This window comes from Agelaius phoeniceus, chromosome Z (genome assembly GCF_051311805.1).
Source record: "Agelaius phoeniceus isolate bAgePho1 chromosome Z, bAgePho1.hap1, whole genome shotgun sequence".
NCBI lineage: Eukaryota > Metazoa > Chordata > Aves > Passeriformes > Icteridae > Agelaius > Agelaius phoeniceus.
Window position 1 is genome coordinate 46,787,315 of NC_135303.1, and position 16,200 is coordinate 46,803,514.

Sequence of the window (16,200 nt, forward strand, 5' to 3'; positions counted from 1 at the left end):
TGCTGACTTCCTTGCTTGCCTGTGCTGCAAAAGAAGTTCTGTTAAATTAGTTTTGAATTGAAAGATTTAGTCCTGCAATGTCTTTCACCTTGAATTGATACCAAAGAGTGAAACCAAACTGTCCCCAAAGTGAAACCAAACTGTCCCCAAAGTTCCTTACACACAGCAGCTAAACAGGTTTATAATATACTGCACTTTTTTTTTCACACTCCAGTGGAGAGAGTATTTTCATTTATTTGAATACTGTGAAATGAAAAAGTGTTTGATTAAATTCCTAAAGGCCTGAAACAGCAGAACAGATCAACACATCTGACAACACTAACTGTTTGACCTTCTAATAAGCAGCTTAAGCAAACTGATTCCTCGCTCAGACTTCTCAGTAATGGAAATCAGAGGGTGAATTGCCTTGGGTAGACCTGAGCACGCTAGACTTGAACCATGCCTCCTCCTTATGTCAAACACTGAGTAAGCAAATCTCACCTCAGAAAAATAAGACTAGCAATCTGCTAACCACCAATACTTCTGTGCTTTTACCAATTTTTAAGAAGGGATATTTTGGTTTGTTGTTTTTTTGTTGGTTGGGTTTTTCTTTAATTTAACTGGCAATTCGGAAAAATTATTAGCCCTTCATTCCCAACTTCTTTGTATTTCACTCACAAAAGAAATGTCAAACATAGTGTAAATTTAGTATTGTGTCAGTTCCTGTGTATTTCCTGGTACTGTGTTTAAATCAGCACACATATAAACAAAGACTATTATCATCATAGGCTAAAAAGATAGTCTGGGTTGGAAAGTACTGCGGGAGATCATCTAGTTCAACAGCTACCCAAAGTAAAGATGGTGATCAGCCATTAGTCTGCTCTGGGTAACTAGTAAATGGCATAAGCCTGGGTGGACAATCATACAAAAAACTACACTTGAAATATCATTTAAATTAACTCTTGGCTCCTTGCAGTGAGATGACCAAATATAAACAACACATGCTGAAATGGAAACACAATGTTTGTGCTGGTGTACAGCCCCTCTCTCCTGCTTATGTATTAGAAATTAACCACTAGCAGTCCCCTGAACTGGAGTTTCTAAAAAATATCTTGCATCAGATAAGAGATAGCAATGTCCACATTCTCCTCATCAAGAAGTTCTCTTCAAACATATCCAGTGTCAGAAAACCAGACATATGTAATCAACAGAGTGGAGTATGTTCAACTTCACACTGCAGACAACAATTATAGGCTCATAATGGATTTGCCTAAAATACACCTAAAACAGCTATCCAAAAATACATCCTGCTTTCTGTTTCTCACAATAGGCACTCTGAAACCTAGCCTGGACAAGGGGGCCTTGGTTTCTAAGAACTTCACAAAGTGTAATTCCTATACACACATAAGAACAAGGCTCTCAGTTTATTAGGAGGGGGTGAAACTTTTGATTTTGCCAGTTGCATGTGAGCACTACCACTAGTATCTACCCATATAAAAACCATAATTTTGCCTTCAGAAAGTCTTGACCAGTGTAGGACTCATTTCTAAACAGTGACAACAGGTACGCGAATAAACAACAATGGCCATTGAATTTGATATCCTCCTATATAAAGCTATTTCATAATTCCCACTAAAAATGTAATTTTTTTGGCCTTCTGTGATGTTCCAAGAAGTCAAACCAGGACTCACACTTTGCTTGCCATAATGCAGTTCCAAAAAGATAGTAATTGCAAGATACTTTCTGCTGAGGTGTTGTGTAACTACGGCAACACTCTTTTTTGGACAGAACCTACATAATCCTGGTTAAAAATATAATTTCACTCAGTTAATAATTTTCCTCTTCTCACATTGACTCACTTTATTAACATGAAACCTATTATTAAACAAACTGATTCACATGAAAGTGATTAGTAACAACAAGAATAAATCAGAATCAGGCCTGAATTTGTGAAAGGACTCTTGCACTAAGTCTTTCAGAAGACTATGTTCTTCTGAGATCCTCAACGGGTAAACAAGGTCAAACTGCCTCTGCTACAGAATGGGGGAAATGAAGATAATATCACTGTGAAAATAAGCAGAAGTGTTTTACCTCACAGTTAATGAGGAAACACATTTAGCTCCCATACCAAAGTCTGTAAGCATTTTAAGACATACCAGCTGAAACTGAAACCCCATTTAACATTTTGATCACTGAAAGAAACAAAGAGAAAGAAAATTTGTTTTCCTCTTCTTTATAGTTGTACAGTTAGGCAGTTGTAGATTGACAGTTGAACAGTAACAGGACAAATTACTTAACTCACTGAATTTATCATATACATGAAGTACAGGCTCTGAAGTTGGTTGTTTTTTTTCACACTACTTATAGGCCTATTTGAATAAAATATATTTTCATTTAGTTCTAGCAGAAAGAGTTTTAAGGCAGTAGTTTTTTTCTTTTAAAGACATTTTTTAAATTCAAACCCGTCTCTTACCATAACTGCAGGAATCACCACAGCATTCAGAGGCTTGTCATTGACAACAGTATCTTTAACTAGCATATATATTCTTTCAGCTTCAGAAAAACATGAAATTTGGAGTACAACAGCACCTGTAAAGAGGCATCAGAAATACTTTTAAAGAAATACTTTTAATATTTTCTATTATTATTATTAGAAAATAAGACTCATATTAGAGCAAAAGTTTACTCAGTTTACTGAGGCCATTATTCAGCAAAACTTATTCTGTAGTCATTTGTTATCAGCTGAATTGTGTTGTTATGTTTTCAAACCTTCCTTCCTACCCTCAGATTTTTGTAAAAGCAAAGCAACTTGAAGACAAGAACTGCAGCACAGAACTAATGCATATTTAAAGATTTCCTTTGAGCTTCAGGGGTAGGGCCTATTTGAATACTCTTCATCATTACTAACATTCTGTTCTCATCGTGTACAAGTGACAGAGGTATCAGGTTTCATTTGGTATCCAATTATTAAAAATCCAGTAGTTCTGTTCATTAACAATATCTCAGTAAGAATTACTGCAAGCAAATATTTGGGCTGATAATCAAGTTTAGATCTTTATGTTTGCTTAGGTTCTGAATGGAGAAGCTGGGTAAGGGAAGACAAAAGAGAAAAGACAAAATTAATATTGACAAGTTAGTGTAAAGTAAGATATTTGGTGAGGGGGAAAACAGGGCAGGATAAGACAAAAATGCAAAATGGACAGTACATGAGATGTAGGCTGGCAACATAACCTGGCTGTGACAAAATGGGACAGTTAGGAAGTTATGAGAACAACAAAAATACATTCATAAGAAGAAAGTGGCAATAAAAATCACATACAAGCAGACACATCTAAAAAGCACATGCATGTAAATTTGGTATAATGATGCTGTGACACGGGACGAGTATCACAAAACCAAGTATTGGCCACTGACAAATATGGAAAGGAGAAAGTACATCTTAAAGCTTTACAGCTTTTCCCATGCAAAGATCAAAATCAATCAGTATCAATTAGTCATGTGGAGACAGCAAATAATCCAAAGGAAGCACACATCAGTCTTCAAAAGCATGCTACAGAAAGACCCATTTAGCAGACATGTGGAAGATAAGCCTCCCAAAGGATGTGAAACATCTCAACTATAGACACCTAAGCATGGAGAAAAAAAAATTCCACACTTTAAATTTTTACCAAATGCCGATCTCCACCTGACCACTGCACTAAAGCTGCCCAGAGCCACCGCTGCTCCAGCTGTCAGAAGCCTCATGGCTTCTCCGATCTTGCTGAAATAAAATTCATATGCCAAAAGCAAAGAAACAGCTCAAAGGATGAATGCATTTATTTTCTTCAACTTTCCGCCATTGAACTCTAGCTCTTAACACTGCTAGGAAACAGCGACTATGAAGCAGTCCCAGTGAGTCCAAAAGCAGCACCAAATTTTAGTATTCTCAAAGTCAAAGAGACTAAAAATCCTTCACTTGAACTCTTTTTAACAGTTCTGTTGTGTTAGATTATTCAGTTGAAGTGCAACTTCAAAACTAATTTTTATGATGAAATATTACTGCCTTCTGGTACACAAGGCATGCAGCCAACCTTTTAACTTTTTTTTAATAAGGTAACACTAATCCACTGCTCTTCATAAATACAATGTGTTGCATTTTACCTGAAGGGCTTTTTGCTTATGCAGTAAGATTAACATACTCTGAGCTTCCAGCCTCTAGTATTAGACTGCAGTTTTGAACATAGACATTGTTTGCAAGACCAAAAATTTTAATGCTTACCTTGTGCTTGATAAACATGACTCACAGATACTACATTTGCTGCAAAGGGTAAAAATATAAACACATAAAACCTTGGGTACATTTAGAGTAAATATTTAAAGTATTTTTAAAAGTTACATAAATATAATATAAATAAATATTAAAAGTTATACAAATACAGGGAGAATCTCCAGCTAACACTTTTCCTCTCATGTTTACTTTGCAAGTAAGAACAGCTAAACTGATTTTCATAAAAGGTGACTAAGAATTCTTTCTGGCATTTCAAGTTTAATTCCTCTTGAAGTGACATAAAAGCAAATTGGGAAAAATGCTTTGTTTCCTGCAACAAAAAAGTATGACACATTCCTGACACTGTTTATAGAAAGTATTGGTTTAAGGAGTATTATTATGAAAATTCAATTGCACTTCTTTGAAAAAGAAAAATAAATTCTTTTCCCTGAGTGTTTGTCCATATGTATGTGCACACACTGCTCATACTTCTTTCTCCATGATGGGGCACAGAGCTAATGACTAACATGGAGAACAGCCCAGACAAAAACTGTCAGAGGTTAAAAATGGCAAGAGATATTTTGTACACAGTTTAAGGTATGTGTAATTCCTCTAAAAAGTGATGCCTTTTTATACAAACATAACAAAAAGAAAAAAGAAAAGGCATAGTCACTTATAACTAGAGTAACGTAATTATTATTCTGTAAATATTAAGCTATCACCTCTCCTACAAATGTGCGCATGTTAAAATTATTAAAAAAGCCCATGTGAGAGTAAAAGGCAGAATGATTTTTTTTTTCATCAGGCCAGAAGAGGTTAGAATTATATTGATGTTATTAAAGTTTGTTCTGTTTACTTACTTTTGATAGCTAATTCTTCCTTGAGAATATTCGTGTATTCTTCAGGGGAAAGCTGAGGTGGAAGGCCACTAACAAATAAATTTACTTGTACAATGGATTTACTGTTTTCCACAATGTAAAATCTTGTTTGATTCATCTGACGTATTGAAGTCTACCAAAATAAAGGAAAATAAATGATACGACATTTGACAAAAAGATACTGTGAGGCAAAATCCAAAATAGTTCTGCACTTAGCAATCATGTCCTCTATGCCTAGAGAATATCAGAAACAGAAACAAACTTCAGTTCAAGCACTTAGCTTCTCTACCCTTGAGCCTGCTTAGGGGGTAACCAATGACTCACTTTTTCTGTAAGAAAGGGGACTCCATACTTGCTAAAACAAAAAAAAATCATGTTTCTTTTTCAGATTTACCTTTCTTATGTCCTTGAGTCTGTTAAGAATTGGTTCCTGGTTGTCCAAGACCATGCGCTGAACTGGAGAGGGCAAGAACATTCATCATGTTAGAAAGCATGTAAATTATTATCAAGCTCAATTACACAAAAACAAAAAGAAGAAAAATTAGGGGAAAAGTACAGCTCTGCATACAACTAATTTTCTCATAAAGGACCACGCAGACATGAGCTGCATCTTATCCAGCAATAAAAACACATAGGTGCTTGGAACAATTTGACTTTTTCCAGAATTCTTAAATACCACCCTCCTTTAAAAAAGGGCAGAAATAGCCTGAACCCCTCAAAAGACAAGCAGTACTTTGGTAATAATCTAACAGTTTGACATAAGACTTTCAAACTATTTCCTAACAAGTACAACAAAACCCAACTTCTGTGTTTTATCAAAACATTGAAACAATTGTTTTAATCAACAATTAAAACAATTCTAACAACTTCCAGTGAATGTAAGGTTGCAAATGTTCCTTTAAAACAGAGCACCAGAAACCAACCAAGGTTATGACATTCACAAAGCTATAATAGCCTTATGAAACAACTTCCCAATAATGCTTGCAAATAAAGCAAAGCATCAAGACAGTATCTAAACTACCAAGATATTTATTCAGCTGTGGCCAGAGCATTAGACTACTTCAAGGTCTTTATTTCTCCATGCAACCTTACAAATACTGAAGCACAAAGGTATGTTAACTTGGAGAACACCAGCCTAGCTCGTGCGGGATCACAAAACACTTGAGCAATGCTAGAACTGCAGATTTCTATTCTTCCTAACACACAAACATATTTCTTGGACTGTCTTAGGGCTCAAACTTACTCTTCTTCAGGGGCTGTGTCAGGAGGAAAGAAGCAATTTGAACTTTAGAATTAATCTTTATTAAATAACTGCAATTAAGAAAATTATGTCAATTAAACATAGTTCCTCAAAACAGAGCAAAAGTATCAATACCCACCAGAAACTACAAATGAGTTTTTATGTAATAATGAAGGGGAACCTTATTCCCACAGGGCACACAGGACTGAAAAGAATCAGCATCACTTCTGATTAAGTATTTCAACATCACCATGAAGTTTATTCTCATTTGTGTTTTTTATTGTAGAACATGAACTGTGACTGTTAGAATGGGGGGAAAAACTCACAGATATCAGATGTGTCTTTGGCCAGTGCTCGTTCACTTACCTTGCTTACTGCCCATAAGCACTTCCACCAATTTGAAATTCTGGAGGCACTCCGTCTGCCAAAAGATAGAGCACGTAAATGCAGCTTCTGACTGACATAATTTTGCCAGATGTTACATTATTGTGTGTTATATCCTGTCCTGTGTATAACACAGCACAGAAAATTAAGCATTTTAAAAAAAATTAAATCTTTTAAAATCAACCATGATGTTCTTCCTCCAACCAACTCGTTCCAAGACAGGAATAATCTTTATTTTACACATTCATAGCATCATGCTCCCACGCTCCTAAAAACATTGGCATTCTCCCAGCCACATTGTGAAGGGACCCCTGTACAGCACAGTTAATCCCATTCCAGCTTCAGCAATGAGCAGCTAGCTCATCTGGAGTATTTCCTGAGTGTCCTTCCAGAGGAAGCATGCAGGACTGGGAATGAGCCTGCTCTTGGAGAAGACTGCCCAGGAGCTAGCTTGGCAAAAGCAGGCTTGACCATTCCCCACCTCCTGGGACACTCCAGCTCTGATGGAACAAAAGTTCTTCTCCAAGCTATTGCCACGGACCACTCAAGTCCCTTTTGCAGCTGGACCAGAAGAGCTGGCACAGCCAAGAGCTTTACCATTGACAACAATAACTGAAACCCTGCAAACATACAACATTCAGGATTGAAGGACATTCAGAGAAAGGGTTTCAAATTTTGGCCTTGAGACTCAAGAGACAAATGATCTTGCTTTATGTGTCATGAATTAACATGACACATAAAGCAAGATGGGGCTGTTAAAAGCCTCAACTCCATACATGTGCTTTGCCTGATACTTGATGAAAGCAACTTGGAGCACAAGCAAATTCTGGATATTAAAAAGAGATTTCCTGTATGTTCATGTTTATACAGAGAAACAAGGAGAGCATTTAAAAATTACCACTACTGGAGATATTGCAACTGAGCCAAAGAATTAAGTCTCTTACAGCATATATCTAGCTGCCCAACTACAGAAGTGTGAAGATCTTTCCCTAGTGGAATTTCCAACTAAACTGTTTGACAGTTGCTTTTTTCAGATGAGACAAAACTTTGGACATGATTGCTCCTATTTTGTTAAAAGGTCCAGAGCACTTGAGGAAATGGACTGACAACAAATCCTGGAAGTATCCTGTAGCCAAAACAAGCTGCATGCTTTACACAGCTGGATACACCCAGACAGAGGTATGATCATCACTAACTGCAGACAGCTAGTCACAAGCATGCTCTTATGTGCCCTGTGAATAACCACAAAGGGCAGCAGTCACTCTGTGACTGTGCTGTGCCCTGGAGCAGTGGGACTGTGCTGATCTGCTGGTGTGCTCACAAGCCCCAGGTGTTGACTAAAATGTGCACACGACAGCTTTGTGTCTCCACACTGGGGAGGTTGGGCCTGTCAATGCCTTGGCATTCTAGCGAAGTCTACTAACATGTTTCCTGAAAGTCATGCTGTTTTGGCATCAACCCTAAGAAGGACAGGCAGATTGAAAAGAGATTATCTTTCAAGGAAAGCATCTACAAAATAATCTACAAGATTATTTTGTATAATCTACAAGATTATACAAAATGTATCTAGAATTTTCCAGTGATGTGGGAAGCAATCCAGACACTAAAGAACGTGGGTGCCATTTCAACCTTAAGTCCTTCCTTGCATCCCTTGGGGGCTACAGAGATGCTGCTTGCCAAGTTAGGAAGAAAATTTCTGCAGTGCTCTTTAATGTTTTTATAAATTGTCTGGATGAAGAAATCAAATGCACTGTGAGTTTCCTGATAATACTAAGCTAGGAGGAACTGTGGACACCCTCAAACATAAGGGAGCCTTATGGGGAGATGAAGATGTGCTAGAGAACTGGGCAATCACCAACCATACGAAATTTTTAACAAGAGCTACTGCCAGATTCTCAAGCTGGGACGGGGTAATTCCTGGTTAAAAATACAAACTGGGGGATGAGAGTTGGGGAGTGGAATAAGATCTCAGAGACTGGGTCAGTGGCAAGTTGAATATGAGTCAGCAGTGCCTACCTACCCAGAAGATTGTGTTAAGCTTTTAGCAGCACGCCGGTCAAAAAAGACCATCTACCAAATGCTAACAACATTTGTAATAACTGCAAATTAAGGGGCTGTAATTTTTCTGAAGAGAAAAATACATACTTTCAGGGTCACTCAGGTGGTATATGGATGTGATTAAGATCTTCACTTACCTGCCTTCCAAGTAATGGGAGTACTTCTTTGATCACAGACTGCACACTGCTATCCTTATTTACTCGTAGAGAAACATATGCCATTCCCACCCTAAGGAGAGAATACTTATTTTAGGATCTATCACGTGTGTACCTTTTTAAACTAAGTGTAGCTATTTCTCAAACATATTTGCATTAGTTGAAGAAAGTTGTTCACTGAGACTCATGGCAGATGTGGTATCAGCGCCACAGACAAGAAAACATTTTCATCTCAAGGACCTGCTAATTACAATTGTAGCACTAAAGATTAGCTTCCTCGTAATCACAAAGATAAGCTGCAAGTTTTTCATACAACTTGTCAACGCAGTTACAACAGCAAATAAACACATGGTTAAATTTTATCCCCCAAGTCTTCAGAAATTAGTAGGTCCAGACCATTTTATTTCAACTACTAAATATGCTTAAATTTCATACTATCTCAGTGGTAAATTGTATAGCTGTTGGGTTTTTTTATTGTTTTTTCTTAATATAATTTTTTTCTTCCTCATCTCACATGGGAAGTTGCACTGTAGTTCTTCCTACATCACATTTCTTCAAAAAAATCCACTAATTTTTCAAGTGATGTGTATGTTATCATTTGTTTGCAGATCTAGTTAATGTAAAGTTGCATCTTTCTAACCAAACACGTGATAAGAGAACTGCACAAGTTGCACTCTATGTTCCACACATGTAAAGAAACCCAAGGGTTTCCAGGCATGGAAATGAACGTTATGCACATAACCCATTCAGAAAAATGAACAGAAGAATCCTGAAATAGGGAAAGAAACTGCACTCTCTGTTAGAGTTCTGCAGCTTCAATAATTACAGCAAACAGGGTTAGACTACAGAGGACAAATGTAGCCAAGCAGAATAACCTTGTGATCAAGAAGGAAAATACTCACTTTAGCCAGGCAGGATAAATTCTGATCACTTCTTCATCCTTTGGTTTGGCTCTGATGATCCAGGCTTCAGGAACAGACTCTCGGAATACTGAGCCCAAGTTGCTGTCCTCTGCAGCATCATTCCTGTTGATAACATCATCAGAGAGCAGCACCTGCTGTGTAAAGGTCTGAAGCTCATACTCCTGCTGGTCATCATTTATGTAGTATGCCCTCAAAGCAGCCTCCTAAAACACAGCAAGATAAATAATTATTCACTTGAAAAGACACCATTAATACCTATACAGCCATAGATATGATAAATACCTGATTTATGAAATGAAAATTGAATGCATGTTCTAACCTCAGAGGAGTGTATACATAGCAATGGCAAAAAAATCAAAACAAGAGTGAAGTTTTGAAAACAAATTTCAGTGAACATGAAAAAAGAAAGCTTGAGATATCCATGTATTTGAACACAATCATTTTTGGCAAGTAATAGTCATTTTAAGACCAAATGTAAAAATCCAGGTCAAATAAATCTACATTCATGCATGTAAAATTTAGTCCACAAGGAAAATGGTAAATTACACTTGACTGAACACAACTCTGCCTACTCAGTCTTCTTGCACTAAGGACGCCAAAAATTAGTGGCTAAGGACGCCAAAAATTAGTGAGCTTCTGAGCCACAAAACTGCCCTGAACCCATACATCACCTGTGAAGAAACAAGGGAAGGGCTGTCTTTGCAAGATGCACACAGAAATTTTACACCCATAATGGGCCCATGCAGGCAGCACCTCTGCTAGCACAGATGCTGCAGTCAATACAGCTCAGTTGTAAGAACTTGTATTCTTCTTCTCTGGTATTGAAAGTGCCAGCCTGGTAAAATGTGCTTGAAAGGCAAGTAGCACTCCTAAATAAAAGTGCTTTCAGTCCTGTACATAGTTTTTCTTAAAGATCTTTGACATGCAGAACACTACAAACCTTTTGCAAAACTCCGGTTGATTTTGAGCAAAGTATCAAGATAAAAAAATCCTAATGATCTTTAGATCTTTATATTGTCAAAATTCTGATGTAACACATTCTTCAGACCTCTTTGCCAAGTCTGTACAACTCTGAGACCTCACCATGCACAATTTTATTGTGAACCACCCTGGTCCACCTCTGGGATTTATCTCTCACAGCATGGGGTGTCTGCCTAGCCCAGTGAATAAAGATCAGTACAGCACACTTGATTTATTACAAAGTAATTTTTCCATCCCAGATGGAACACTGGAAAAACTAGAGAGGGGCCAGTATGTGATCAATAATTGATTATTTTCACAACCAAGGGATGGAAATAACTATAATAAGCTTTAGTGTTCAAAGCTGATTAACTCAAGTGCAATATTGGTGACTGTCCAGGATAAATACCAAACCTCTACTACAGAAAAGGAGCAAGATCTAAAGAGCTGGTTATCCTGTGTTGCTTGTATCAGTAAAATCAGGCTTCAGAGTAACACCAGGAAGCAGAATGACTGTTTAACATGTGATACTGTGGTTGCCATTATGCTACAGATATGTAAGCCACCATTTCCTCAGATGCTCTAAAATAGGAGCACTACCTGAAGAAGTCAAATTACGTTGCAGTGTTGTAGCCCATTCACAGATTTTTGTTGTTATTGTTCAGTTACATTTCTAAAACTTAGCTTTTTACTATTGTAATATGAAATGACATGTATCACACAGGAAAACTGACCCTCACTGGGTATCTTACCACAACTTCTTCATTTTTTGCAATCCTTGGAACTGAAATTAGTCGAAATTGATTGCGTTTCACTGCATCATTCCCATCAAATATCTTTAGTGTTTGTTTACCTGAATGAAAACAATTGTATTTCATTAACACACACCTTGAATCAAAAAAAAAAAACACCCCGTGCTTTTAACCCACTGAAATGTTTCTTCATGGGAACATTCTTTGTCATAGGACAAGCTTTGAGGCTGAATATTTTAATTTTTGTTTTGTTACGGTTCATTTAAAACAGGGAGGATTTAATTCATTTAAATTCAGAAAGGAAAGAGGGATGAGTAATCAGAATTTTATCCTGGCTTTTGATATAACTGTTACAACCAGACTCTGTATGTTATCACTTCTTCATCCTCAGCATTCAAGAATGCATTTTTATTGAGAAACTGAACAACTTGAAGACCAAGACAAAGTGCCACTGCCTTCAGAATACCTCCCAGAGCACTGCCAGTTTGAGCAAGTGCTTCCAAAGAAAGTCCTTAAAATAGCTGGTTAAGTGTACAGGCAACAGGAGGAAAAATACAGGGACAACAGAAAAACTGGAAGAAAGAAGGTCCAGCAAATGAAGACCTTCAGCCTTTTGCTGTGTTTCACTTCACTAAAGCCTTATTAAGTCATGCTCCCTTCACTAAAGCCTTATGAAATTCATGCTCAAACTGTTGAGCACAGATTGTTGCACAAACATCTGTAAAAGGGTGAAGAGTGAAGGATTTCAGGTTCACCTTTCACAAAGATGGGTTATGATTCAGGTACAGGCTGCTGTATGACAAAGTCTCTCTCTTAAGCAACATTTTTAAAAGTAATAGCAAAGTGCAACAATATTCTCATAGAACAGGCAGGTTTTGAGAGGTTTTAGGAACAAGTTAATATTACCAGTGCATTAAATGTGTCCTTAATGCCTCTGGAAAGGAAACCAAGTTAATCAATCCAAACAAAAAAGGAGATCCCATTGAGACAGACCTTGTGTCCTCTCCTGATCACATCTTTATGAAGACCCTGATGAGCTGCTGACTTTTGCAGGTTCTTGCAGGTACTCCCCAGAGCTGATGCTTTACAGCAGACATAACTATTTAACACTGACAGAATATGCCCTTTTCATTGCAGTATTGGACTGAGTGATTAACAGAAGTCACCCATTGTACAGCACAGTGTTACAGTCTGATCTCACAATAAATCTGTACACCTACACTCATCATCAAGTAGTACAGCCACCAGAAGCTATCACTTGCAATTCTTGGAGTGTTAGAAATATTAAGTGAAAGCCACATATACCAGCTGTAATGCTCACACAACTGGTTAATCATGCAGCCTGTTAATGCACATTGTAAAGGAGATATGTTACATACTGGAGCCTACTTCCACGCTTCCCTAACAGCTTGGAAGCACTTTGTAGCACAGAATAAAATACAAAGAGCCTTTTGCTCTCAAATAATATTGGCTTTTAGGTTCAATGAAGCACACTAGACAATTGCTATTTACCATAGAAGGATTAAAAAGGAGAACTGGAACTGGAGGAAGAAAACCACCAAACCACCTCTAACTGATGACTGATTAAAAAGCAAGCAAGACTCCAGGGAGAAATGTTCACCACTGGATATCTCAATGCTGTAGTGGCAGTTTATGAGCAAAGGCTGCAGTGTGTAACTACTTAGCAAGGGCACTTCAGTGCTAGCTTTCTTGAACTGCCTGAAACTAATCCACCTACTTTTGCTTCAGTGTATGCTCTCAAACTTCAATCAAAAGCAGACACCACAGAACTAAAGGATTATCTAAAGGATTATCTAAAGGATTATCACTTATGTGTGAAAGCAGTCTTTTAAAAATGAGAGTCCACCACTCAAAAAAAAAAAAAAAAAATCACGATACCTTAATTCTTATGACCTTTATTTCTCCTTATTCTGAAATGTGACAGCTATGCTTGGATTTCTTTTACAGTGTAGACTTGTCCACCCCTTAAGAATATTTCTTCATTATCAGTTCCACTGGTAGTGGCAGAATGTGTGTGCAAGGATGTTCTCATTACATAGCATGAAGAACTCATTGCACAGCAAAGCAGTCCCCAGTACAGCCTCCCATCCTACTGCCAAGTCATCCTAGTCTCTCAAAAATTGGCTAAATTGACAAAATTGGCTATGTTGACTGGTCTACTGGCAGGTGTCCCTACCCATGTCAGGGGGATTGAGGCTAGATGATCTTTGAGGTCCCTTTTAACTCAAAGCATTCCATGATTCTATTATGATATTCAAAACCTTAGTGAATGTGACAAGCTGCTCTGAGTGACCTTGCTTGAGCAGGAGGCTGTCTTAGATTATCTCCACACTGCCTCCAACCTCAGCCATGCTTGTAACTCTTTGGAGAAGGCACGTATAACAGATGATGTACAAAGAAAAAACAGAAATGGAATAAATAAAATCACAGAATTATAAAATAGTTCAGGTTGTAAGTGGCCTTCAAGGATCATGGAGTACAAGAATCCTGACAGGGACATACATCTTTTAGTAGATCAGGTTGCTCAGAGCAACACCCAACCTGGTATGATACATTGTGACTTTTCAATTCTTTTTGTTGATATGAAAAGTAGTATCACTGTGGATTTTCAGTTTTCCAGTTATCATAGTGGTTGTATCTGTTGTCAATTTCTTTTTAGCCACAATATAAGGAAGATATAAATATCATCAACTCTTACTTCTGAAGTACCCTTGAAACCCAACAACCATTGCATTGAGGCCATAACACACATCAGAAAGTGACCTACTCCTTTAAATTCTGCTGGATCTATGCCAGAATGAGTGGAATTCTTTTAGACACAGATTTCTGTCAGAGTGATCTCCATGGTAACTACAGCATAGACAAATGTTAACCAAAAGACACACAGTGTCCTGGGTGACCTTCTTTAGAGCTAACACAATTTGAGAAAACAAGTGAACACAGGTTTCTGACAGCACAGCTGATGTTCTGAGTATGAACTTTCATAATACTATCAAAATCTCTGCTGTTTTCTCTAGCAATCCAGAAAGTAGACAACCATCTGAGAATAAAAACATTCATCCAAGTTCTAGTACTTGTTTTCATTTGCTGTGCCTTTGTAGTCTGCTCTTATGAGATACTAGTTGGCCTGAGAGAATCCCTAGCAATTGTAACTGGAGAATATTTTATGAGCTCTCCATGTCTTAAGAACAGTCAAACAATAGTTGGATTGACTCTCAAAATAAACTGGTTTACAAGAACAAGTTTAGATCTACGGACCAGTAGTAACGTTCTAAGCTCTAAGCCTATTTCTTAGATAAATAAGCATAATGCTGCTAATCTGGTATCCATCACACAAAAAACCTCCTCAGCTTTATCACTGAAAAATCACATTTAATTTTGTCACTGTCCTCCTCCGAGGGGACACTTTTACTGCGAAAAATGGCTTGCTTGCCCATGAGCTTCTGGAAGCACATTACTAAAAGAAAAAACAGCTACATACTGCAATTAGTCATCCAGAAATACATTTCTCCACTGAGTCAAGAGCACATCCAACACATGTAAATTAAGGGGTGTTTTATGCCAGTCTGATTTGTCTAACTAGCCTTGGCAAGAAGCTCAACTACAACCACTTCTGAAATTAGGTAAAGCTCTTCTGTCCACCTGTTCCAATTTTTAAATATTAGAAAATGATCCAGCTACCAAAGTGAAGTCTACATACCCCTGCTTAGTGTGTATATATATATATGTATATTTATATATATGTATATATGTATATGTGTGTATATATATATGTGTGTGTGTATATATATATACACACACACACAAAAAACACCTTGCTAATATGAAACAGATGCACTTATCAAATTGTGGTATTTAAAGGAGTTACTGCCTGTTTTGTAATACTGGCACCTCACTGCTAAATGTTTTTATCTTTTCCTGCTGGATCAGAGTACACAATATCAGGACTTTCTCCTGAAAAACACTTTTTTTTTTTTACCATGGGATCCTGAGCTGAAAAAAACCTGTTATTAACGCTTAGCCTTTCCAAGGAGAAAGTAACTACAAAAAGTTAACTCCAGGCATAATTTACCAAAGTGTGGAATTTGATTCAGAGGCTAAGATACCAAGTTTTCCTGGGAAAAGGATAAAACAGCATTGGATAAGTACAAAGTTCATGTTCCCTTTGACTTCCAAATCCCCACAGAAAGGACATGGCTTCTGAAAAGACTTACATGTGGCTTGTGACAAGACAGGAAAATTATGCAGTCCTGAATTATTTTGTCACTTAAGAAAGCTTAAGGTCTATACTGAGTGTATTTGTGAAAATTACTCTTGAAAGACCAAATTCTAGGAACGTTGCTTACCAAGAACCACTCTTTCTGAAACAACCTGTGTTATTTACATGCTTTATGCTCTTCTACTTCATAGAGTGGGGACTATCCAAGTTTGGTTTATCTCAGTATTAGGATTCATAACCCTACATGATGGCATTTATGTATGTAAGAATTATGTATTTTTTCTTTTACTGTCCTTGAAGAGAGCCTTTCAGAATCCCAGATTCCCTCCTCCCACCCTTCCTTTTCTTTCCTTCCTTCTTTCCCTAGCTCTTTCTCTTCCAAGAG

General features: G+C 37.4%; 1 protein-coding gene across 2 annotated transcripts in view; it reads right to left on the reverse strand.

The window, feature by feature from the left end:
- DGKQ (diacylglycerol kinase theta) overlaps positions 1-16,200 on the reverse strand; it is an 89,237-nt gene that overhangs the window by 25,068 nt on the left and 47,969 nt on the right. For both annotated transcript variants that reach the window (XR_013180180.1, XM_054652814.2), the window contains exons 8-15: positions 11,576-11,676; positions 9,843-10,066; positions 8,923-9,013; positions 6,710-6,764; positions 5,498-5,559; positions 5,086-5,236; positions 4,238-4,276; positions 2,453-2,568 (exon numbers count right to left, since the gene is read on the reverse strand). Coding sequence is in view for 1 of the 2 variants with exons in the window: in XM_054652814.2 (XP_054508789.2) it covers positions 2,453-2,568; positions 4,238-4,276; positions 5,086-5,236; positions 5,498-5,559; positions 6,710-6,764; positions 8,923-9,013; positions 9,843-10,066; positions 11,576-11,676 (839 nt within the window). In the remaining variant the exon portion in view is untranslated. The remainder of the gene's footprint in view (positions 1-2,452; positions 2,569-4,237; positions 4,277-5,085; positions 5,237-5,497; positions 5,560-6,709; positions 6,765-8,922; positions 9,014-9,842; positions 10,067-11,575; positions 11,677-16,200) is intronic.